The 27,021-nt window shown below is 43.9% G+C and overlaps 1 protein-coding gene across 1 annotated transcript in view; it reads right to left on the bottom strand.

Moving 5' to 3' along the window:
• CCDC60 (coiled-coil domain containing 60) overlaps positions 1-16,219 on the bottom strand; it is a 173,036-nt gene extending 156,817 nt beyond the window's left edge. The window contains exon 1 of the mRNA XM_057746447.1: positions 16,130-16,219. Coding sequence (XP_057602430.1) covers positions 16,130-16,219 — 90 coding nt within the window. The remainder of the gene's footprint in view (positions 1-16,129) is intronic.
• Positions 16,220-27,021: the final 10,802 nt, after the last annotated feature.

Raw genomic sequence — 27,021 nt, 5'->3', positions numbered from 1 at the left:
ATAAATTAGGTGACGACACTCATTACACTGTAACATATAACAATCACCTCCTCCTCTCCCCCACCAAACTATACATTATAGTCCTCTTTCTATGTCTATACACACGGATTGACCTTTTTTGTTTTAGTGGCTACATAATATTCTATAGGATGCATGTACGTGACATTATTAGACTCTCCTGTTGATGAAGATTTTAAGTTGTCTAAAGTTTTAAAAATAACATGATTGACGCTGTTCCTCAATGCATGCGATTCAGGTGTGGGTGACCCTGGTTCTCTGGGCTCCAGGGGTGGGCAATTATCCTGAAGTGGATAATTCAGGAATGGAACTCTCGGTGGTTCATTGGTGAAAAAGAGGTTCCTTTTTCCCTCCTGTTACTAAACCAGAGGAATTTAAGCCTCGAGCTGCTAATGGCCATTTTGACACTCAGTGGAGACATCTTGGCTTAGACTGGAACCACTATTGATGGAAATAAGAACAATGAACTTAGCCAGGTAGATTCCCAATGACTTTGTCTAAGCTCCTGGATCCTGCTATAACTGAAGCCACATCCCCTGGAGTCGTCTATGATGTGAGCCTCTGATTCCCTTTTTATCTTTTTTTTCCTGCTTGTGCAAGTTTAAGCATTTTGTCAATGGAAATGGAAAGATTTCTAACAAAATACAACTGTGATTAGTATCTATCTACCTACCTACCTATCTATCCTCAAGAACATATATTTGTGTGTGTGTGTGTATGCATTCAAGAACATTTGTTCACCAAAAGACATGTACAGAAAACACTCATAGCAGCACTTTTGTAATAGTTCCACTCCCTTCTCCCCCCATAACAACACAACCCAAAAGTCCTTCAGGAAGTAAATGGATAAACTGTGGTACATTCACACAGTAGAACACCATTCAGCAGTGAGAATAAGCAAATGACAATTACATATGAAAACATAAATGCACCTCATAAACAGAATGTGCAAATGAAGCCAGATCCAAAGAGTATGTATTATATGATTCCATTTATATGAAGTTTGAAAAAACAGGCAAAACATATTGATGGTGGTAGACATAAGGATGATGATTAGCAGTGGGGAGGAGGAGGCTCATGTCTGAGAGGGATCTTGAGGGAGTTTCTGGGGTTCTGGTGATGCTCTATAACTCAATTTTGGGGAAGAAGTTGCACGGATCTTCTCACCGTGTAAAAAGTCATCAAACTGTACACTTATATCTGTATATTTTTCTATATATATACCTCAAGAAAAAATTTTAAAGCATTTGAATGAGAATAAAATGCTTTGGAAAAAAATCTAATAGTGGAAAAGGCTTCAGAACACACAGGTGAATGCGAGAAATTGCAAAATTGGTCCTGATGCAAGATATTACAATGGTGAGAGGCCAGTTCTTCAGGCCTTTGTTATAAAGCCAAAGTGAAGCATCTGATATATTTCTCATTTGCATTTCCAGGAATTTAATCTCTGGACAGATACAGGAATCAAGTGAAAAATAGACTAGGAACCAACATAGGAGGAAAATCTGATGGAAACTTTGGGGAAACCTGACCATGGTGTATGTACCTGAAGGCTGGTATTGCATTGGGAAGGAAGAGAATTCTGGTCACATCCTGCACCAGACTTTAAAAGAGAAATGTTCTAAAAATTTGGTAGAAGTTTGATACGCGCTCATGGCCAAAGTCTCCAGAAAGAAACATGGCATTAGCTGGGTGGGGAACACTAGAAAATGAAATTCTGAATGAAATGAAGGAAATGGATATGAATGAATTAAATGGATACGAAATAACAAATATGAATGAAATGAATGAAACAAAATGAATAACCATGCATAGTTCTAATAACAAAGCAAGGGGTGTAGCATCTAAGGCAACCAAGACTTCTACAGAGCTCTGGTGTGCTCAGACATCAAAGGGATTTCACCAAAGATGGCAAGGAGGCCATGTCCCCAGAAATGAAGAGACTTCTAGAATATTGCCAGAAAACCTAAAGGCAAGAAGAAGTGGAAACTTCAAAAAAATACCAAAAGCAACACTTTTTTTTTTTCTTTTCTATTTTGGCCACGTCGCTTAACTCGTGGGATCTTGGTTCCCTGACCAGGGATCAAATCCGCACCCTCGGCAGTGAAAGCATGGAGTCCTAACCACTGGACCACCAGGGAATTCCAGCAACACATTTTAAACAGGATTTGTATTGTTGACAGCAAGTAGATGTACGAGGCGATAACAGGCCCTCTCTTTGGGGAAGACACTGGATTAATTTAGTCAATGCTTATTTATTGCATGTCTTCCACGAGGCTGGCACATAATAGGTGTGCCCCGAATACTGAATTCAGAGATTAATGATGGTCCCTGGGTCAGTGGCACTCTCTGTTGGTGGTGACACAGACTTGTGAGCAGGTGTGTGACGAGGGCTGTGACTGTGGAACCCCACCGAACTAAGGAGAAAGGAGACAAGGGAGGGAGTCAGAGAAAGCTTTCTGAATGGAAGAACTTCCTAACAACAGCTAGGAAGAAAATGTAGAGGATCAGACCATGTGTAAGTACTGCACCTACACTGGGCCAGCCCTCTCTCAGAGGGAGACTATTGGGGACTATCTTTATCCCCATTTTGCAGATGAGAAAACTGAGGCTTGGAATGAGACAGGGTGATCTGCCTCAGCTTATACAGCTGGGTAACAGCAGAACCAGGGCTCATCCAATGTCAGGTAGACTCCAGAGCCAGAAAAACGTTACCATCACGTTCTCCCGTTTTGGGTAGAAAGCTGATGAGATGCCCTTCAAGGTTTCTCAACGACTCTACGATTCTAGGTGATGAGTCCCCATCTTCAGTTTCTGGGGAATCTGTTGGTCTGAATTATACCGCCTCCTGAACTCAAGAGAAGAATTCTTTGGCTTTGGCTTCAGTGGTCTGAAATATGCCTCTACTTGAATACAAAGCCAAGTCTGAGTGCTCCATGACCCTGCCTGAATCAGCAGCAACGGCCACCGGGGAAGTCATGCTTTGCACACACCCAGCTGTACCATTTCTGCCTTGAACCCGCTGAGCCTTTGTGGCACCTACTCTTTTTTTTTTTTTTTTAATTCATTTGGGGCCAATAATATGCTTTGTTGAGAACCAGGCTTTGTAAAATGAAGAATTTAGCTGCAATAACATTGTGTGGTCTATATTAATGAGTTGTAACTCGATATCAAGTTCACTATCAAAACAAACCCCTCATTTGCCTGAAGGCCTATGCTCTGGGTCTAGCTGAAAAGAAAGCCTCCCTCTGATAAGTCAGAAAAGAAAACCTTCAGAAAGTGGCCATTTATGCTGAAAAAGCCTCAACACACCCTTCACTGAAACTGCATGAATTGTGGTCCTGTCATTTACAGCTGGAGACACCCTCCTGCTCTTTTGCTTTTGGCTTAAAACATTACCTGGACCACTCTGCTATCAATCTTACCTAACGATCTATTTACCTAAAGTACACAATTATGGAACAGGCTCCCATTACAATCTAGGGCAGATGAAAGAACATTAGTGAAACCAAGAATCTGCAGGATTGGATGGCTTGGCAATTGGTCTACACGCCTGCCTTCCCTCTGTGTTCAAGTGGCCAGGCTGTGCTGGGGTTTTTCTTTTTCTATTTTTAAACAGATGAAATTGCTACAGTAATTAAAGAAGCTAAAAAGAAGCATAGGAAGAGCTAACAAATACTGTTAGGCGTCATGATGCAAAGGGGAGAGGGGTGGGGAGAGAGAGAAGAAGGGAAGGAGGAGGGAGAGGAGAGGAGAGGGAGGAGAGAGAGGGGAACAGAGAGAGACATTTAATGGACAGCCTCCAAACCTGCACTGAAATAAAAACTGCTTTCTGGGGAGTGACGTTTTTTGATTTTCCCTGAATCAGGGCTGGGTGCTTAGGGGGTGTCTGACCTCTGACCAACCTCCCCACCCCCTTCATTAAGGCCCCTATACCATGGATTAAATTCAGGTCCTTTAGGTGCCAGAAGTGGCTCTCTTTCTTCACAGGCAGACAAGGAACCATGAGGTCTAGATTCCTTTCAAGTCAATTTGCAGTTGGACCATGTTCTAATGTCAAAAAGGCAACAAAGGGACACTTTGTTTTGTGAGGAACCACGAGAGGGCTGCATTTGATGTGACTTCTGTGGACAGTGTGACATCCTCCCCCAGAATGTTCCCGTGACTTCTGATGAGCTCAGAAAGGCTTCGGCAACGGGGAGGATGCGGGCTTGGGGAGCCTGGTCTGGACCTGAAATCAGGGGCTTGCAAGTGAAGCCAAGTCTCCATCTCAGCAAATACTAGCAGCTCTGGGCACCATGCAGAGAGGGGAAAAAAAATGGGACTTTGGAACCAGACTGGTCTGGTTTTGAGTCTCATCTTCTCCATCACACAAGTCACTTTCTGTCTCTGAGTCTCAGTTTTCTCAGCTACAAAATGGAGATGACCACATCTTCCTCACGGGGTTGTCATAAGGCCTCAAGATAATGTTTGTAAGTCACCTGGTGCACTGTGAACTCTCAGTAAATGGTAGGATAACAGGTAAAATAGGTAGTAGGATGGTATAGACTGAGGATCCAAGATGCCATAGACATCAGACTCCAAATGAAGGTGAGAAAGACCACCTGGAAGGAATTTCTGAGGTAGCTGTAGGAGAACGGGACCCTTGACTGGTATCCGCTTTGAGAGTGGGAAGGGAGAGAGGGATTTGTGAAGTGATTTCTTTGACAGCAGCTATTGGGATGCTTTGAATCCTGACCCCAAAGGGAGGAGGATGCTACATCCTTCATTTCAAACTGAACGACAGATGGGCCTCCATGATGCTCAAGAGTGTAAAATGTGACCCCTGCAGCTGGGGGACCAGTGAGCTGGTCTCTGACACCCTCCTGGAAAATCCGGAGGACAGAGACAGGCTGGGGAGCACTTCTGGGGCAGGGCAGAGAGGTGGAGAGTAGTGCTCTCAGCCTTACTTTCCTCACCTGCATAATGGGGTTAAAACTGCCTACCTCTTAGTGTTGGGGAGGGAATGGAATTGAACAATTGACAGAAGGACTTGGCACGTGGCACATACTCAGTAATTAACCAATCATACCAGTTATTTCTACGATTGTCATCATGACTATATAATGTGCCATTTATTTCATTTCAAAATATCAACATCATTGTTTAACCTCAAGGAGGATGCAAAGGCATGATTCATTTGACTATCCACAGGAAAGCCTTGAGAGGATGACAATTCACGAGGAGATAGATTTTTTCCCTCCATACTATACCATCTTTCTTTGACAAAAAAAAAAAAACAAAAAACTGATGTTGGCATCATGCACAACAGAACATGGGTGGTTTATAAAGCACTGAAAGGTGGAATAACATTAATCATAAATCAATCTCAGCTATTATTCTGGGCCCAGGCTTTATGGACATTATCTTGACTCCTCATAAGATTCAATGACAGGTGGGAAAACTCAGCATCAGAGAGGTGAAGCAGATAGCCCAAGGTCACAGAGCAGGTGAGCAGCTGCAGAATCAGGACTCAAACCTTGGAATGATCCATGGCCCAGGTGCTAAGTCAATCAACCCTGACATGGGTTTGTCTGGGCAGCCAAGGAAACTCAAGAATTATCCTTTATTGACACAATTTAAATCTCACGCCCTGAAGCTTCACAAAAAAGGAACAAGAAGGGTTATTTGTTGATTTGAGGCAGGTAGGGAAAAGGAAAGGATGCTAGCTAGGGTTAAAGAGTCATCCAGGCTGCCTACTCTAGTTCCCATGGACCCTGCAGAATGCTCCCCCACTTCCACCATTTTTTCATTCTCTATGAGAGCTCCAGAATCGTTCTATCAGGTTCCTTGGTATCTGTCAACAAGCACTGCTTCCTGAGTTCTGAGAGGACTCTAAAACTATTGGAGAAGCAGTTTGATTAGTAGAGGATGGGATCGGCCAATAAGCAATCGCAACATAGGCGACAGCCGTGTGCTAATTGCCTCTTGGGCATTTTCTTCAAGGGCTCTTGGAAATAACACATTTTAGTCATGTTACCCTTTTGGCTGCCTTTTCCTGAACATATAAAAAGTGACTGGCATGAGAGTCATCATCTCTGGAAATGTCAGTATTTAAATGTTTTAATGCTTGATATTTTGGGGCGCCTACGGCTTCACTTCCTAAGTGGAAATGGGAAGAGATAGCATTCGGTGAGCACCTACTGTCTGCCAGGGGCTTTTCTTAGCGTTATCTCATTGATCCTCCCACCAACCCTACAAAGCCAGAACTGTTGGTATTTCCATACGTGAGATAAGGATGCTGAGGCACAGAGAGTAACCTGCCCACAGTCAAACACGCAGCAAGTAGTAGAAGTCTATCCCGATTTATGGTGCGCCCAGCACATGCTGGGGGTGTATCTGTGAATAAAACACTTGTGGCCTCTGTCCAAGTGGAATTTACAGGTACCCGAGGGATGCGCTGTGGAGCTATCCTTGGTCCTGAGAATAGAGACTAGAGAATATGGAACTTCCAACCAGTGCCAGGCACTGGATGCTAGGCTCTGGGGATAGACTTGTGAGCAGGGCAGCGTCCTTTCCCTCAGTAAGCGCCAAGTTTAGGGGTGGAATCGGACAAATAAATAGACAATCATGGTGTGGGATTTTTTTTTTTTTGGTAGAAAATAAAAAATTCAGTGGGTCAGAGCCTGGATTCAGACTTAATCCATTTAACTAGATATTTACCTACATTATTCAACCCAATTAAGCTGTTTAAGATTATCAATATCTCAGCCACACACCCCCCCCGCCAGAACCTCATTCCTCATTAGCTGGGCCTGTGCTCCTCGCTGTTTTATCCAGCAGGTCTTGACAGTGTATTGACCCAGCATCAAAATACGCCTTTCTTAGAAATGTGACTTTAATTAGGAATGGCTTATAAATCTTCACTGAAATGAACATTATTTAGACAGATGCATCTAAACCACATACAGCAGTTCCCCCAACCCCCACCGCTGCCTTTGTCCTTAGCTGTGTTTCTCTTCCAGAAAAGCTCACTGGCACATTTTAGCAAGAGCTCAAGAAAATGCAAATGTCCTTGTCTGTGGTCACGGGGTGCAGCCACATTCTTATTTGCGTCACCTACAGCTAAAATTGGCACTTTCCTTTTTCTGCCAGACACTTTCAAATACACTCTTTAAAAACTGCACCAACAGATACCCCTTTTAGAGAGATACTTGTCTACTGCCCCTTCTTACTGCAGTCAACCAGGCTGATCTTAAAGGCACAGTATCTCTCTAGTTAGTTGGTCCTGGATTCAAAGCCTAACTCCATCACCTACTTGTCCGGGTATCTCTGGGCAACTTACAAAACCTCTCCAAGCCTCAGTTTCCTCATCTCTACAAACAGGGGTAATGACAGCATCTGCTCTACAAGATCAAGGAGTTAATTTTCATAACACATGCAGAACACAGTAAATGCACAATAGATGCTTAATAAGAGGTAGCCATTATTTATTCTCTAGAGTCATATGGCAAGGAGGGAGTCCACAAACTGCCAGGTTGTAGTTCCTGGTTCTGCATATGAATATCAAGAAACTAGAGAGGTTAAGTGATTTGTTCAAAGTCATACAGCTTGGTAGTGAGAGAGCTGATATTTGGGTCTGACCTCCTAATTCCGGGCAAGGGCCACACCTATCCCACCACTGTTTGGAACCCTGGAATATCTTGCCATGGAAAACCAGAGTTTGGGGAGGGGTGGAGAATGTTCTAGAAGGAGGAAGAAGCTGGAAGGCACAGCACCTTCAAAAACCAGTTTGGCTTCCAAGTAGACCAAGTAATGAAAGATGAAGCTGGAAAAGTTGGCAGGGACCAGACTATGCAGAGCCTTCTAAACCTTATTAAAGATATTAATCTTCATTTTGAGGACAATGGAGGGCCATTAATTATTTTAACCAGGGAAATGACAATATCACACTTGCAAGGAAAGAGAATGGGTTGGAAAAAGGTCAGAGTGAAGGTAAAGAAGGCAGTTAGGAGGCTGGTGGAATAGTCCAGGCTAGAGACAAGGGCATCCTGGATCAGGTAGTGACCTTGCGGAAGGAGGCAGTGTCCACAGAACACCTGCCCTGAGGCAGCTGACTGAACACAAGAATTGATGCAGAGGGAGAGATCAAAGATGAAGGTCGGGTTTCTGCCTAAACAATTGGGTAGATAATGGCATTACTTATTTAAATGGGGAATGTTTCACCATCAGATAAGCATTCAGCTAGGGAAAGGTATTTAGGACTTCAGTAGCCCTGTACCGCTATGGCTCTCAACTGGGATGACTCTGGCCCCCAGGGGACATGTGGTAATATCTTGATACATTTTTGGTTGTCACAACTGGCATCTAATGGCTAGAGACCAGGGATGCTGCTCAACATCCTACAATGAATGCACAGGACAGACTATCAGCCCCAAATGTCAACAGTGTCAAGGTTGAGAAACCCTGCTCTGCTGAAATTCAAAGTCTTAAAAGAAGCAAAACATTATACCTTTCTGGCTATTGAAAGCTTTAAAGGGAATTCATGGAGCTAAGTCCTAATTTGACCACCTCCCAGGACAGAAACTTGGGTAAATTTGTGTACGGAGAAGGAGAGTATGGAAAGATTTATCTACTGGAGCTCTGCAGGAGAGCGTTTTATCAGACAAGGTATCAAGAAAGAACTTGTTCCTTGGTGGAGAACAGCAATACGACCCCCTCACCCTGATGTGTTAGAAAACAAGTTCCAGCAGTGGTTCAGTGTCTCCTATTGCCCCAAGTTCACATCCAGCCAACGCTGAAGATGCAGATCAGATGGCTTCACTGCACCTTTCTTCCTCCAAGCTCTTACATATTTTTCACCTTTCGCTTTGGTACTTCTTATTTGCCATCTTGATTCATGGTTATTTATGAATTTGCTAACAGAACTGTGCGTTTCTTGAGAGAAGACCCCAAGTTTGATTCATATTAATGCCTTCAAAAATCTGTCACATGTATCTAATAGACACCTCAGAAGGTGACCCTGACCCTGTACCAGGCTACAATGGGACATTACTTTCCATTTCTTCTGCCATTGAGCTTTGGCCAGACAAGGACCTCTTGAAGCCCCTGACAATTCTGAACCCATTCCAGAAACCATCCCAGCTGTATAATCTTCTGACTTTGTGAAATCCAGAAATCCCAAGGCACTTCCAGGCTTGCAAGTAGATCGCCAGACATAGCTAATTTTTGAGTTATTTAATAAAACTGCCAAATGCATAAATTCCAACTTAGACAGAAATATATTAGATCAAAATTGAGCCCGCAAGAAATTTTCTCAGCGGAGTTTGAAAACAGGAATTCAGAAAGGAAAATGCCACCATCTCATGATAGAAGGTAACCCATTACTGGTGATTATGATTTTGAATTTAACTGTCAGAAAGATCTCTGAGAATATGTTGATTTGTTCAGTCCAGGAAAGGTTTAATTGGCTTCTGTGGGATTTTATGTAAGTGCTAGTTGCCACTGAACCCCACGTGGACTCTGCAGCTTTTGAGTTTAACAGCTGACACCTGAGTCTTTAGAGGCTGCAGGAATGCTGAAAGGAGGTCAAGAATAGGTCTTTCTACAGTTGTGCAAAGGCTTGTCTAACCAGAGATTCCTCAAGCCCCCTGCTCCCCAAAAGGTGAAAACAGAAAGGGATCACAGGAATAAAGATGGTGCACGTTCCACTGTCTTGGCTCTCTCTCCATGTTATTCCCTACAAGTATATTTTTCAGAGTTTCTGGAAGGTTGTCCCATGTGATTGTCTTTTTTCACTTCTGTATCCTCAACACCTAGGATCATGCTTAGCACATACTTGGAGCTCAGAAAATATTAGTTGAATGAATGAATATTTCCTTTGGCAGCCTCTACCCTTGCCCTGACCCCCACAGCTCTTTAGTGGATTCTGTGCTGTTTTTTAAAGTACCACTATGGACAAACGCCCCTGACATTCCTAAGCAGTTGTGGTGTAGGCTAGGGGATGTGTCTCTTTTTTAGGTTACTGTATTGCTTGGGACCCCCAATATCTAGATTTTTTTGTGAAGTCATTTGTGCCAGTTATTGCTGATCAGTCAACCTGACACCCATCTCCAGTACCTTCACCTGTCTCTTGCCCCAGCTTTCCACACTCAGGTTAGATACACACTTTCCCAGCCATTCCTGTAGTTAGGAAAAGCCATGTGACACAGCTCTAGCAAATGAGACATAAGAGGAAACACCCTGGGAAGTTTCCTGGAAAGCCTTTGTTTGCCTCATAAAAGGGACAAAGGTAGCTCTTACCCTCCACTGTTTCCTCTTTCTACTGGAATATGAATGTAATGGCTGGAGATGGGGCAGCCATTCCGTGACTATGAGGGAAAAGGACCTGCTAGTCCTGACATAGCTGACATGGTTCCTCCTGAACCAATTCCCGCAGGCATATACCTTCAGACTTCTTACGTGAGAAAAATAAACTCACACTTACGTCACTGCTTTTTAGTCAAGAATGATCCTAATTGATACACAGAGTTTTCCTTTTTACTTACTTTCTTCTGGTTCTCCATGGGATTCAAACATAAGTAATGGGACTGGGCTGAAAGTTAAATCCAAGGGACTCAAATCATGCTCAGGGGCGCTCCCTTTCCTACAGCTAGGATTTTTTAACTGGGTCAATCATTTCTGCCACCAGGATGAACAGTCTCCCGCAAGGCACCTTCATAAAAATACACTCTCGGGACTTCCCTGGTGGTGTATAAGTGGATAAGACTCTGTGGTCCCAATGCAGGGGGCCTGGGTTCAATCCCTGATCAGGGAACTAGATCCCACATGCATGCTGCAACTAAGAGTTCACATGCCACAACTAAGGAGCCTGCAAGCTGCAACTAAAGAGCCACGTGCTGCAACTAAGACCCATTGCAACCAAATAAATATTCAAACACACACACACACACACACACACACACAAAATATATATACTCTCGCAGAAGTTCTTAAAAATATTCCTAAACTTGCTTCTTCCCCTCTACCCTTAAACTGGGACTTGGCCTCTCTAATGATGGACCCCACTATGCGACTTTACAGTGAATACTCAGCTCTCTCCAGACTTCATATCTGGGCTGACTCTGTCTTCAAAATAGTGATGGAGGCACATGTGTCCAGTCAGAGAAGAGAAAGAAGCATAAGTCATAATAATAACTGTCATCACTTATTGGGGCGTTCACTGTGTACCGAGTACTGTGCTCAGTATTTCAGATGCATTATTTTATTTAATCCTTCCAAAAGATCTATGTAGTACACCCTATTATTATTCAGCCCATTTCACAGAACCCCATATTATTGTCAAAGAGGGGATTCGGGCCCATCTTGTCTGATTTCAAAGGCAGAGCTCCTACCTGGTCACTAAGCTTGCATCACATCAACTAGACTCTTTGAAGTCTTTCTTCTACGGCTCCTCTCCCCTCCCTTCCCTCACCTCCCTGTCCTCAGCAGCTGCCTCTTCGCAGATGAGACAGAGAACTTGCTTCATTCTGTCCAGCATAAAGAAAGCACCTATCACTCTTCCTGTGTCAGGAGGTAATGAACACACACCTTCCCCGCACCCTGATTTATCATGGAGGGAGCCCACTGTCATATGGGCCTGCAATTAGACACAGCAAGATTCGCCGAGGCAAGCATCACCGGTCCAAAGCATCAGGGCATAAAACAAAACAAAACAAAACAGCGACAACTTGAATTCTGCAATTGTCTCCATGTAGTAACAATGGAGGCAGAAGAATCCCTTGGAGAGAGAAAAGGGCTCATTACTATTTTCCTGGTCTAAGTCATGAGCGATAATAAAAATGAAGGTGCAGCTGGCTGGGATTCTTCAGAACTGAAACTCAAGTGGTTGTTAGATCTTTTATTTTATTTGATTTTTCAAGGTAATCACTGATTCAGTACAGGAGGCATAGTCCCCGTGATTAGAGGCCAGAGAAATTACCCAGTGCTGAGCCCACTGTGAACAAAGACCAATGACTCACCATTTAGCTCTTCAGACCACAATTTCTCCTATCTGGACAAAGAGGAAAATCATTTCATGTTTGCGGTGGAAATGTATTATGCTGGGAGTCAAGGTTTCTCTCGTTGGGGGAAACCTTTCCTTTTCTGATTCCAGGCAGCCCAGCTGGACGTGGGCTGAACTTGAGACCTTCTCTGAGCAACTCCATTCTCACCATAGGGGTGGGTGGTGGGGGTAGGGGACCAAGATGCTCAGGCCAAGGTCTTCTCCATACATGGGATTCTGCAGAGTTTGCCCCCTCTCCCTGAACCTGCCAACTTAGCTCTCAGCAGAGAAAGAGACCCTGGAGTTCCTCAAGCCTCAGTCTACTCAGGTACAAAAGTGGGTAGTAACTACACCTCTATCACAGAGTCACTTAAAAGATGAAACAACAATGTCATAATGGCTAACATTTCAAAATATTTACTCTGTGCCAAGCCCTGTTCTAAGAGCTTTCCCCATATTCACTCATCTAATCCCCACAGAACCCTGCAAGACAGGAGCATTTTTAGATTTCATCTTTTCTAAGATGCACATTTTTCTTTGCCTATTTCAACATCTCTGAAACTGGGGTGCTTCTTATAATTGAAAGTAGGTCACAGTTTAATCAGCTCAGCTTTCTTTCTTAGTGGTACACACAAGAAATTGTGATGCCTCTTGAAATGGAAGATGTCTTAGATCAGATAAAATGCAATGTGACCATTTCACAGAGGAGGAGACTGAGGCACAGAGCAGTACTGATTTTCTCAAGGCCCCCAACATAGTTGGGTGTTAGACCTGGGGCTCTAAATTCATCTTTTAGTCACTAAGCTAGAACATCGCCAAAGCACCCAGTCTAGTTTCCAGCTGTTTCAGGATGTGTACAAATTAAGGATGCTTCTTTCCTCTCTGCCGCCAAGAGACAGAGCTCATAGAAAGGATTCCACATCTCTGTAGTTTTTGCCAAATGCCATTCCTGCCTTTCCATTCTAGAACATGGAGGGGGGGTGTTCTAAGTGCGGCTCTCTTTTTTAGTCTTTTCTAAAGAAGAAAATGTGGGTCCATGGTAATCTACACATGCCCTGCTCCCTTCCTCCCCCATGGCTAACCCCATTAGATTTCTTTTGCTTTCTTGGGAAACAAAGGGAAAAGGAACTCCCTAAACAGATTAGGGCACCTGACTTAGGGCAGGCTAGAAGGTTGCCTCAAAAAAAGACCTTCAAGCTGAGGATTTGCATGCATTATTTATACTCCCTCTGCGGAAAAATCTCCATGAAGACACTGTGCAAGGAAGAGTCCCCTTGTAACTTTAGTTATGATAATGCAACTTCCATCTGTGTGAGAAGGAAAGTGGCCAGCTCTGGAGGGCTTCAGGACCCTGTGGGGGTTTCCCCCCAAGTGTCACCCATTACACCAGTGCATGGTGGACTCACAGGAAGTGGCATTACCACGTAGCCCAGCTGGCCTCACCTTCCTCCTCTGAGAAGCCAGATCCTTCCTCGGATCACTCCTTACTGGACACTCACCTGGCTCCCTGGCGTTTGTTATTCTCTCTCTCTTTTTTTTTTTTTTCTTTTTCTTTTTCTTCTTCTTTTTTCTGTTATTCTCTTTTTAGGTGGCATTCCTCCGCTCCCTGCCCCTGCCCAACAAACCCAAAAATTATCTGAAGCCAGTGAGCATGCCCTACACCTTCTTCCTGCATCCCCCGTGGTGCAGGCTAACCACTAGCACTGCCTGACTAGCCAGGTGAGGCAGGAAGGGCCTGAACTCTGGAGCCAGAGAACTCTTGAGTTCAAATCCTCACTCTGTGCCTTGCTGGCTGGGTGTCCTGGGGTAACGGACCTGTCCTCAATGGGCCTCGGAATTGTCATCTTTCGCATGAGGAAGTAAGAGTTTGTACTTTGAAGTGTGGTGGAGGGTTCTGAAATACCGCACGTGAAGACTTGAGCTCAGAACTTGGCACGTGGTGAAAATTCAATACACGCCAACCATCATCATCAGCATCACCACTGGTATTTGCGTGTTACACCAATAAAACTACCATCTGCTCTTAGGGTGATTTGCACCAGAAGCTGATCCTGATCTCTACATGTTTTCTTGTGACTTGCCACTTTCTAGTTAGTCTGCTTTACATTAATCAACGCTTTACGGTAGCTCTAAAAAGTTTAAATTGCTAGAGGCACAATACTTCAAATGTAAGCTAGGGACACCCTAGGGTCTTCATTCTTTCCTTGACAGTGGGGCAGGAGCAGTAGGATTTCCATACGTTTTGTGTCTTGTTTACCTAACGGTTCCCTGGAAGCCTGCTTCCCTTCTCTTGACCTAACAGAGTCTTGCCTACCCTCCTCTCAAGAAAGAAATGATCATTTCAACCTCTGTATCTTCCTCCACTGTCTTCAATCTCTCTAACCCAAGATGGAAAACTCTGTTGCATTTACTTGGCTACATGACCTCTTCCCTCTGCAATCTCTATCTCCATCCCCTGCCCCCTCTTTTCTCTCTCTCTCTCACTCACACACACACACAGAGTCTGAGTTACCTGTCCTCTGCATTCCCACCACACCCAATGGTACATCCCCAGCACAGCATCACCCTGCGTTTCTCTTTCTTCTCTCTTTTACTTCCCATCCCAAACAGACACACTACAGCTTGTGAAAAATTTTAAGGCAAGTCTCACTTTTTACAAAAGCAAGAATTTAGCACACAACAGAAATTCAGTAAGCGTTTGCTAAATGAATGAAGCAATCATGTAACGAAAATCTAGGAAGTGCTATGTGTCAGATGCTATTCTCAGGAGCTTGGATAGATTATTGAATGCTCACAGCAATGCCATGAGGAGGTACTATGATATCCCCATTTTACAGACGGCAACACTGAAGCAGAGAAGTTCCATAACTTGCCCAAGGTCACATGGCTGCTGAGAGGCAGATCCAGGGTTCAAGCCAGGCTATTTGGGTCCACTGCCCATGTGCTCACACTCACTGCTGCTTGTGAAATACTGACCTCATTCCTTCCTTCCTTCCCCCATTGCTATGCTGGGAAGTTTGTTCCCAGAAGCGGCTGCTCTAGATACAACCTACTTCCGGGTAGCTTTTTGAGATAAACGGAGACACGCGCATCTTGCCTAGTGAGCTCATGAAGAGGGCTGAGCAATGAGGGCTGCACACAGCTGCGCCAATCCTTAGGAAATAGAAGCTCAGGAACACTTTGGACCACCACGTAAGCACGGGTGAGTTTTAAGCTCTCTTCTGTACCCTGACTTCCCCTCAGGCCCTCCTTCCTAGGGCAGGCCTTGAGCCACAAGATATGCCACTGTGGGTGGACCACAGTGGGCCAGTAACTGCCTTTGACCCTTTCTCCCACTGCTCACCTACCTTGGCCGATTAGTGGTGATTTGGGGGTTTGCAGATACAATAAAAAAAGACACGCTTAACAAAGACATAACTGGCCTGCCCAGTTGTGATCATTTAAAACCAGAAACAGCTTGACTCGGGCACTAAACACAAACTGATTTTCCTTTGTCTTGCAAACCAGCAACAGTATTTCTTGTCTCATATACTCATTATCAAGTGTTAGCATCACCATAAACAATTTCCATATCTTACTTAGTCCTCACACTGTTTCTGCCTAGTTGATGCTCCTGTTCTCATTTTGTAGACATGAGCAAATAAAGGTTCAGAGATGCTAAGCAACTTATCTCATCTCAATAGCTGCTGAGACACAAAGTCAGGCTTCAGATCTCAAAGTCTGACACTGTAGTTTCTCCACAAACAGAGAGGATGTGCACATACCGCGAGCCCAGCGGATCTCTGAAAATAATTTCGGCGACGGCAACCCTACAATTCATCTTAATTTTTTCCTGATGTTCTACACTGTCACTGCCGATTTACTCCATCATTTTAGAATTAGCGGCTAATAGGATGGCCCAGCTCCCCGTTCAGGCTGGCGTTTTCATCCTTCACGAGTAACCAACCACTGACAGCAACAGGGATGTGTCCCAGCAATTTAATTGCACTGTGACTCTTCTTTCTCCCCCTGTCCCTTGTTGGTCTGGAGGCTAATTCCTATTTTTCGTCTTGAAAACACGATTGCTTTCACGAGATAGGGGAGACTCACCTGTGTTAGCACATCTGAGGCATAAAAGGGCCAGAGGGCCCCCGAGGCAGGGGAACTCTGTAACTTCTTGGTGGCTGGTACTCTGGTCATCTTGGAAATCCTTCAGGCTTAGACTGTGCCCCCCAAAGAAGGGTTTTTGTTTTTTTTTCCAGAATCTTCTACCTCAGCTGTCAGTGGTGTCAGGGGCTCCAGCAGTTTCTCCTCCCCGACTCGTAGGTCCTAAGGACACAGACTCCAGACAGGTTTCTGACTGGAGAGGAAGGGGAAAGCAAGTCTTCTGGGTTTCCCACCAACAGGATAAGGACGTCCCCGTGGGGTGAAATCAGGCAAGCCTGGCCTTACTTTTTAGAAAGTCACAAACTTTTATATGAGTTTTTCCCCGTTTGGGAAGGGGATAGCTTTGTCTTCTAGAAACAAAAATAAAATATGAACTAAAAAAATAAAACTCCACTGACAAAGCCTGACGGGGGCCCACGGAGGGGCCCCCAGACACCCATCCTGAGGCGGAGCGTCCGCAGAGAGGGAGGGAAAGCCACCGCTAACGGCAAAACCGGGCCCACTCCGTCGCCTGGCAACGGCACGCCCCGTGGAGCGCTCCCTCATTGGCTGGGATTGGTGGGGGCGGGGTCACGAACTCTCCCAAGCCAATGGGTCCCTGGCTGGGAGCCGGCAGCTGGCCCCGGAGCCAGGCTCTCCAAACTCTGGTTTCTCCTCTCAGGCCGGAGGCTCGTGACCCTTTGTCTCCGTCTGACTACAAGCGACTCCTGCCTTCCACACTCTCCCTGTCCTGCCATAACCGCCTAGTGATTTCTTGTGGCTTGCGTTGGGTAGATCCATGTGGGGCCTTTAGCCCCGCAATTATTGTAACCTGAGATTTCTCTCCTTTATTCACCTGACAAACTCTCCTACTCATCCTCCAACCCACCCCCCACCCCCAAATATATATACATACACACACATAGATGTACACATATATATGTATATGTGTGCATGACCGTTAAATGCTTGGAATGTGCTAGATACTGCGCTAAGCGTTTTACATGTATTAACTCAGTCCTCATGTTTGTTTGTTTTTTTAATAGGTAAGAAGTGGATTTATTTAGAGAGAAACACACTCCACAGGCAGAGAGTGTGGACCACCTCAGAAGGTGAGAAAGACCCAGCATGTCTTTAAGGAAGGTATTTCCTTACCCTGCTTTACAGACTAGGAAACTGAGACACAGAGAGATTGAATGACACCTTTAAGGTCACACAGAAAGTACGTGAATTAGAATTCAAAGCCAGACCTGTTTGATTCGGAAATCCAAACTCTTAACCACTTAGCCACATGACCCTGGATAAGACGCCTAACTTGGCTGAAGCTTGGCTTGCATTTCTTTCAAATGGGGAAAATAAATTGCCCACAGGTGTCAAGGATTAAAACAGATCATTATGTAAAGGTTGAGCACATGAAGAGTCCTAGTTAAGTGGCAACTGTTATTATGTCCTAACACCCCATTCCCAGGAAGAATTAGTCATTTTTGCAGTGCAGTGTTCATTTCACAGCAGATATTAATACTAACTAATATTTATTGATCACACGCTCTGTGCCAGGTGCTCTACTGAGCACTTTACATATATTAATTCATTTACTCCTTCCAGTAGCCCTATGGGGTTCCAGCTTGCTGATTGATTGCACATGTTCTGATTTACATGCTTTGTCCTTGGCAGTATTTCACACTGGATCAATATGACACCTCTTTTATTTCTAACCCTTGAGCTGCTGAGGTTTATGATGTCACCGTAGCCACACGATGACCTCACCTTCTTTTTAGACAGCGTTGCTGCAAGATGATCCTCCAATGAATACAAAATGCCCAGCCACCCAGCTCCAGATGCGGATGCTTGGAAGTCATTATTTTCCTGCCATTGTCCAAACACTGAGTCTGACCTTCCTTTTTACAGGAAGTTTTGGTCCCCCTGCTTCCTTTGTGGGCAGCATTAAGCTATCAGCAAGTGCTTTCAGAAGGATACAGATAAACTGAATTGTGTGCAGAAGATGGGGCTGGGGATGAGAGGGGATGAGAAAAACAAGATAGAATGAGAAATGTTCAGTCCCGGGCAGAACAAAGGGTTGTCTTCATACGCCTTTGAGGGACAGGCTTGGCAAAGAAGAATTCAACTAGTTTTGTCTGAGTCCAAAGAATAGGAAGAAGGTTTGGCTCAATATGAGGAAATACATGGCAGAACATTGTTTTAAAAGGCATGAGGCCTGGAGTCAGACTGACTTGGCCACAGAGCAGCCTCAATGATCATCTCATAGGACTGTGGTGAAACCAAATGGGTAATTCAGGCGAAGCACAATTTCTAGCAAAGAGGAAGTGCTCAATCGATGTTAGCTCTTATTTCTTTTGTTATTAACACCCACCTGGAGGACTTCTCTGGTGGCCCAGTGGCTAAGACTCTGTGCTCCCAATGCAGGGGACCCAGGTTTGATCCCTGGTCAGGGAACTAGATCCCATATGCTGCAACTAAGAGTTCACATACCGAAACGAAAAGATCCTGCACATGGTAACCAAGATCCCGTGTGCTGCATGGTGTAGCCAAATAAATAAATATTTAAAAACAAACAAAATGCCCATGTGCCAGAGCCATGTAAGAACTGGAAATAGGAAGGGGCCTAGAATAGAAAAGACCTGTGTTCAAATCAGAATTTACTGGTAATGAGGTCTTGGTCAAGTCACTTCACCTCTGCAAGCCTCAATGTCATCATGTACCATATGTAAATAGTAATAGTAATGCCCACTTTGTAGAGTTGGGAGGACAAAGTGAAATGATGACTGTATAGAGCCTAGTACCCAGCAAGGGCTCAAGGCATGCTAGTTCCCTTCTCTGTTTGTGAAGGAGTATGTTCCATGGAGAGAGAATGAGCTCCCCACCTCTAGAGGTATTCAACCCAATAAGGTCACATTCTAAGGTCCTGGGGGTTAAGGCTTCAACATATGAACTTTGGGGGAGACACAAACCAGCCTATAACAACTGAGCTGCTTCAAACTAAAAGCTCAGACAGTGTTGAATCGATGTTGCTGTGTTTCCCTCAAAAATGTAAAATTTCCCTATCCTCTCCTGTGAATTTTCTGTGGCACCCTGGGGTGCCTTGGTGCCCAGTTTAGGAACCACAGGGCTACAGGTCTGTTTTCTGTCTTTGAGCTGAGCAGGCTTTTTATGCAAGAAGTTAACACCCACATGAGTAGACATAAAAATAACATCTAATGGGAGTTTGTTAATACCTTGCTTCCTGGCCCCTCAGGTAGGACATCTCTAGAGCATGTTCTGTAGTCCCCCAGAGGTCGCCTTCAGGACTGCCTTGGGGCAACCCCATTGCCTACAGCAGTTGCCTGCTCACTGAGGACCCAGAATTGTCTTCTTTCCTTTTCCTGTCTCACTTTCCCACTCCTCTTCTGGTACTACCTGGATGGCTTCCCAAATATATCCAAGGTCTGCTTCGGGGAACCCACGCTAGGTCAGTGTTGACTGGGATGACCAGGTCAGACTGAGTCAGGTCTGGAAATCTTCCCCCTTCCTCATCTCATGACCTGGACTTGCTAGCTTCTTGGGTCACCTTGACCCATCATCACCTATTTCCTCTGCTCTCATGGATACATCTCTAGGAGTTTCTCGATAGTCTCTGCATCCCATAAATACTGAGACACCAATGTGTTTTCAGATATGCAAATATATCCCCCAACAGTGAAATATTTGACAACTCAAATATGAAGTGATTGTTTAATTCTTAATTCCTGGTTGATTCATGCAAAATAGGAAATGAAAGACGTGAAGCGACAGGCATTCTCTCCTGCCAATTTGCCAAAATGAAAGGCATCTGAAGGGATTAAAAATAGACATATCAAGTAGAAGAAAAATTTTGGAATGTGTCGGACGCCAGCTGGGGTAGCCAAAGTGAAATCTCCAAATCTATTAAACACTTGAATTTCAGTCAGTTCTACATATGTCTGGCATTAAAAACCTATTGGAAAAGTCATCATTTTCTGAATATCTTTAATATACTTGTCTGTGTTGCATCTAGCACCCAGAGAACTCCTTCTGGGTATTTTTACTGAAATGTCAGCACTGGATTTACAAATCATGGGGCCCAGGGCAAAAGTAAAACTTGGGGCTTCCACGACACCTGGTAGCTGGCAATCTATTGACGAATTGCTACCAGGATGAACTGTCGCTGGATAATGTGTATTTGCACTGTCCCCTGATTCCTGTACTTCATTAGATTAAAGAAGGATGACTGCCTGCTACATGGCTCCTTGGGAGTTCTGTGGCCCCATCCCATCCCTACCCTAGTCTCCAAATTACATCCCAGGGGGAGGGTGGGGAATTTGAATCTTTGTAAACAAAGAGAAGAAAATGCAGTGCTAACCTTTCTCTCCTCCCTTTTCTCTTTACCTTGGTCCACCAGGCCCAGCAGCAGGGGACATGGTGTGGTCTGCAGGAATATTCGTTGTGAATTTCCCCCACTAGAGATCTAGGATGTGGCAGAAGCTACCTCTGTAGAAAAAGCTTTCCATTCCTACAGGCTTCAGTGCACTGCCTGCTGGGCTGCAGGACAGATTGGAATAAGGGGATTATGAATCCCATTTTACCAAGATAGAAATTGAAGCTCTTGGGATCTAGCACTTTGTTAGTGGTATAGGTTGCCTAAGAATCCAGGTTTTATGATTCCAAATTCAGCAGCTTATTTCAGCACTCTGCCACATTGGTTTCATGCTTCAAAGTGTGTGTGTGTGTGTGTGTGTGTGTGTGTGTTCACACAGCAGAACAACCTAGGGTTATCTCTGCAAGGCCTGCCCAAACAAGGGATCTCCAAGCCACCTGGAAGGTTTTAACTTCTCTAGCCTTCTGCCAGAAAACTTTCCTTTAACACCCACATAAGACATCTCCATGGGGGAGGGATAAATTAGGAATTTGAGAGTACCACAGATACACTACTATATATAAAATAGATAAACAACCGAGGACCTACTGTATAGCACAGGGAACTATTCTCAATATTTTGTATTTATATGGGAAAAGAATATGAAAAAGAATATATATCTATCTATATGAATCACTTTGCTGTACATCTGAAATTAACTCAACATTGTAAATCAACTATACTTCAATTAAAAAAAAAAAACACCAAAAAAAAAAAAAAGACATCTCCAATAGCCACCCACCCTTCATCCCAGGTAGGAGGACACTCCCCTGCCCGGTATTCCCACAATTTCCAAGTAGCTCACAATTCCCTGTTCAGTACACACTTCATCCTGCTTCCTACCTGTGCAGGTTAAATTGTGTGTCCCCCACCCCCATAAGATATATTCAAGTCCTAAACCCTGGGTGCCTGTGAATGTGACCTTATTTGGAATAAGAGTGTTTGCAGATATAATCAAGTTATCAATACAAAGAGGTCATACGGGATTAGAGTGGGCCCTAATCCCCTACTTTACAAGAAGAATAACGTTTGGACCAGAGACAGAAGACACACAAGGAGAATTGTAATAGGAAAGAACAAATCTGACTCCATATTGGATCTGTTTCTTTTACTTTAAACTTTGTATTCTACTGCTTTTGCTACAAGTTAATCATTAAAGGAATGTTGCCTTAAAGTAAACATAGTGCCCCATCTGTGAGAACCCTGCCTGCCATGCCTGTAGGTAAAACTAAAATATCTTTGTTCAGCTCACAGGAAACATCCTACCCAGCCCACCTGTGAATGGCTGCAGGAAAGAAGAAATTAACACATCCCCTCCCAGAGTCTGGCCAAAACCAGGAGATACTTGCAACAATTTATGGCCTTTTTACTTTACCACCTCATCTGCCCTCTCTTTGTTCTATCAAAGAAACTAGCATTGAGAGCCTGGAAAAATGGTTCTCTAGGACATTAGTCTGTCATCTTCTCAGACTCCCAGCTTTCTGAATAAAGTCGGTATTCCTTTCCCGAACACCTCATTTCCCCATTTATTGGCCTGTCGTGCGGTAAGCGGAAAAATTTTGGACTCGGAACAGAAGGCCAGGTGACAACAGAGGCAGAGAGTGGGGTGATGTGTCTACAAGCCAAGGAAAGCTGTGGATTGCCAGCAATATCCAAAAGCTAGGAAAGAGGCAAGGAGGCATCCTCCCCCAGAGGCTGCAGAGGGAGCGTGTCTTTGCTAAAGGCTTGATTTTGGACTTCAAGTTCCAGAACTGTGAGAGAATAAATTTCTGTTGTTTTAATCCACCCATTTCATGGTAACTTGTGACAGCAGCTCCAGGAAACAAATATACCACCCATTTTGCTCCAGCTTCATTTCCGTGTTGGCCCCTATTTATTTTTACCCTCAAAATCCTACTTTCCAAAACCTGTGTAGAGCAGCATTTTACTAAAGGTTTCAAAGAGTAGAAGACTGCACAGCTCTGCAGACTCAGTGACTTACAATTAAATATTAGGCATCAGTGACTTAAATTAAATAAAAATAAAGTTCCCAGGTGATTCTAACACACAGGTAGGGTTAGGAACCCCTGCCACACATCCTGTTTGTGAGCTGCCTTTTCACGCAACAAAATATAAACATCCTCCCATTTCTACAGTTGTGCTTTTTTTTAAACTTTTTTTTTTTTTAATGAGTGCTTGCTAAAATAGAGCTCCAACGTGTGAGTGTCCAAAAGTTTGTCCAACCAATTCCTTATTCCTGGACAGGAAACACTCTATTCCCATCCTGGATCTATAATCTGGTAGTTTCATTCAAGTAGGATGATGTTTTGATGATTACAGAGACCTGAGATCAACATGAGCTGTTCATCCACACCTTATTATGGGCGCCTAGAGCCAGGGTACGTAACCAGGATCTCAGGTAGTGGACATTTGCTGCTTTTGCCTGTCCAGAATGCACACTTCCAGTAGGGAGCTGGTCCTACCCTACTCTGATCACAGGATTCTTGTTAGGGCCACAGGAATGAGCTTATTCCACGTGCCTGGGCACTAATCCCGTGTCCCCCAGAATACAGCCTCAGCCTCCCCGGGCCCCCAGCTTTTTCTCCTCCTTGTAGTAACTGCCATTCTGTTTCCCTGTGCTGCATGCTGGAAATTCTCACCAGTCAGCAAACCAAGGCAATCACAGGACTCACCTTGTTTTTTTGTTTCCTGTCTCTCAGAGATTGCTATCCTTTATTGCCGATGTCTAATGTCTTCAAAACCTTTCTTTTACATTTATTGTGTGGCTTTTTTAATGTTTTCAGGTAGGAAGATGCATTTGACTCCTGTTACTCCATCTTAGCCAAAACGTTTATAACTGTATAGTGCAAGAGTTGAAGTTAAGTGTTGCAGAAATCAGTCTGTTGAGAAACCAAGCACCACACTCGGAGGGTTGGAGAACTCAGGTTTATTAAACTGGTGGCCCCAGACAAGCTAACGCTCCAAAGTTCTGGGCCCTGAACTCAGGGTGAGCTTTACTTTTATAGTGCACATGTTTAGGGAGCATGGAAGTTTCCAAACAGAAACTTACAAGAGCAGGTGCAGAACATTCCATTTTTTAGCAAAACATCTTAAAGTTACATTGGACTGTTAGGTCATCCTGTTTTCCCCTTTTTCTGTTTTTCTCCCCACAGCAAGCATATTTCACAAAAGCAAAACAAGCATGGAGTTATTTTTAGCTGAGTGTAAGTTTCTAACTTTCCTCTTCAAAGTACTCAACAGATGGATATAACATCATATCAGGCAAAAGAGAATAGAGATTATCTTTGGAGAGGAGGCAGGGAATGGTGACTGGGAGTGGGACCCAGGGAGGTTCTATGCTTTCTAATATTCTACCTCTTGATCAGGGTGGTGATTCTCTGGGTGTGTTCACTTTGTGAACATTAAATGCTGTACATTACGAATTGTGTTTTTCTGTGTGTATGCTGTACTTCAATAAATACGTTTACTTTGAAATACATTAAAACTTCAACAATAAAACAAGTTTTAAACACTTTTTTTGTTTTTGTTTTTTTGCCAGTGGGATTTTACTTCCCTGACCAGGGATCAGGCCTGTACCCCTTACATTGGAAGCACTGAGTCTCAACCACTGGACTGCCAGGGAAGTCCCTTCAACACTTGTTACTGAGGGCAGATCTTAAGAGTCACACTAGGATCCAGAATGCTGTGGGCTTCAGAGTCAGAGCTGGGTTCAAATCCTGTGTCTAATTTACTATCTATGTCACCTTGAGTCCTATCATCACCTCTACAAAACCCAGTTTCCTCTACTCATAAGTAATGGTAATACTTACAGGGTGGATATGAGGGCCAAATGCTATATTTTATGTAAAAATATGCCAGGCACATAGTCAGCTGTAAATAAGTATTAGTTTCAACCCAAATATCTATTAATAGGGAATTGGTTAAATAAAATGTTACATTCTTACAATGGAATATTAATCGGTTGTTAAAAAAAGAATGAGGTCATGCTATATGTATTGCTCATGAGATGATCCAGATGTTCGTCAGGGTCCCAAGAAGATAGAGGTGACACAGTCAAAGAGGGATAATTGAAGAGAGTTTAATTAAGGGGTTACTTCCAAAGGTATAGGCAAAGTTAGCAGAAACCAACAGGGGATTTGTGGAGTAACTGGAGGCTGGCAACCGTGGGGAGCTGTTATCAACTCTGCACCTGAAGGGCTGAAGGGAGGGAGCAGTTAGCAGAATGAGAAGAACCTGTAGAAGGTGGCTGTCCAACAACAGAGCCGCAGCCTTCAGAAGAGGGAAGCAACCCACCACAGCAACCTGGCATAGAGGGAGCAGAAAGGATAAATGCCCAAAGGTCACTTCCCTCCTGCCTTCTTAGCTGTTGTCGGTGCCTCCAAGCTATAGTTGGCCTCCAGCTGGCAAGACCCAACTAGATGCAACAAGAAAACTCACTGAGGCAGTCGATACAGATCAGCTCCAGAAGGACAGAGCATGGTGGAAAAGAGTGGAAGATGGACCGGGCAGAAGTTGTGCAAATAGAAAGTATTATTCACAATCTTCAAGATATAGTACGTTTTTTGTAAAAGGGAGGAAAACAAAGTATATCATATGCTAACTGTTTATTAGAAGGAGAGACAGAAAGAGAGAGAGAGATTAGAATGATACACAAGAAATTGTACCAGTGGTCACCTTGAAGTGGGGGAACAATAGCACGTGGGAGGAAATAGGTGTGGGAGGGTGTATGAGTCAGATCCCAGCAGGATACATATGGCAGACTCAAATTAAGGCGATATGAGGACAGTTTATTCACAAAGGGACCATTTACACAGGTGTGGGTGTAATGGAACACAGGAGAAAGTGCAGTAACCAAGAGCTAGCATAGATGAAACTGTGGCCATTTCTAAGGGACAAGGGGAAGAAATGGTTACCAGCCCCTTGAAGGAGAGAGATCACATTGGGAAGGCTTCCTTGAGAGGAGCAATGACCAGTAGTTGAGGGATACAGGCAGTCTGAGGCAACCTGGCAGGAAGGATGCCCTAAACACACGCTGCTACTTTCCTCTGATCTCCTGCCTGTGCCTCTCATTGGCTCAACCCACTTCGAAGCCAGAGGGCATGAGAGCCTTAGAAGAGGATCTGGTGGGGCAAGTGGAAGATGTCTAGCATAAAGCGTAACTGACTTTACACTAGATAGCCTTTTTCACTGTTTGAATTTTTTCCTAACCCATGTGCAAGCATTACTTTACAGATGCACAAATAAAAGTAAGTGTCAGTTCTCTTCCCCACTGTGCACTGGGAAACAAAGAGAAAAGTGTAATCTTCTGAAAAGAAGAGGAGAGAACAAATGGCTTCCTATTCCAGGCACAAAGCTTGGGCACAACAATTTCTTCCCCAGAGGGCTCGGCATGCTAGACGAGGCTGCTGGATTGATCATCACCAGGATGAAGCTGAAATGTCCATATTTTTGTTTATCTGACCCCAAATGCATCTCTTTCCCCATGCTGCATTTCCCCCCTGCGTTTTTGAAGAGTGACAGCTAAGAATTTAGTTCACTACTATTGTTTCCTCTATCTCTTTCTCTCCATCCTCTCCTACCCCTCTCCCCATGTTTTCCCTACAATTTCTTTTCATAACTTATAATTTTGAGCTCACAATTCAGCTAACCATTTGGGAGGCAATTTTCCTGCTCTTACCGTCTTCCAGGCATCATTGTTTAGACAGTGTGGGTGGGGTGGCCCAATTTTCAATTTCTTGACATCTTCCTTGAAGAGACTCTTCTGCCTTCTCTCTCTGGTTTTGTCCTCTGCCGCTGTCTGCATCCTGTTCAAGGACAGCCTCAGAAGTACACAACTGTGTCTTGTCTTGCAGTCGCCTGACTTCTGGCACTTTGGTAGAAACTGTCTTTCTTTCTCATAGCTTCAGTGACACTTCTTTCTCAATAAAATATGCTCTTTCAAACAGGTGTTGAGGAATATGACATTTGGAATATATAAGAGCTGTATTCTAGCGTATACCTTTATCAGACAGTAGCTAAAAGAAAAAAAGGAACTCACTGAAGTGGAAAATCCATGCAAAGGATCTGCATATCTGCCATCCCCAAGCCACCCCCACTCTGCCCTACCCACACCTATGTTTTCTGATTTTCTGACTGTTGTTTGCAAACTTCTTTCTCCCACTGAACAATCATGGAATGAAAACAAACCTTTTACAATAATACGTGTTTGTTGTGGGAAAACTACAAAATACAAAGAATGAACTGAAAATATAAGTGCTGTTATTATTTGGGTATATTTCTTCCTTATAGTCTTTTTAGAAAGGTTTTAGAATTGTACTTACTTATCAAAATAAAAATAGGCTTTAAGAAATTTTTAACTGTAGAAGTAATATATGTATGTTTAAAATTAGATTTTAAAAAATATATAGATTCATTTGTATTATTTTTT

This window comes from Hippopotamus amphibius, chromosome 8 (genome assembly GCF_030028045.1).
Source record: "Hippopotamus amphibius kiboko isolate mHipAmp2 chromosome 8, mHipAmp2.hap2, whole genome shotgun sequence".
Taxonomy (NCBI): domain Eukaryota; kingdom Metazoa; phylum Chordata; class Mammalia; order Artiodactyla; family Hippopotamidae; genus Hippopotamus; species Hippopotamus amphibius.
This window is presented reverse-complemented; position numbering and strand designations above follow the sequence as displayed.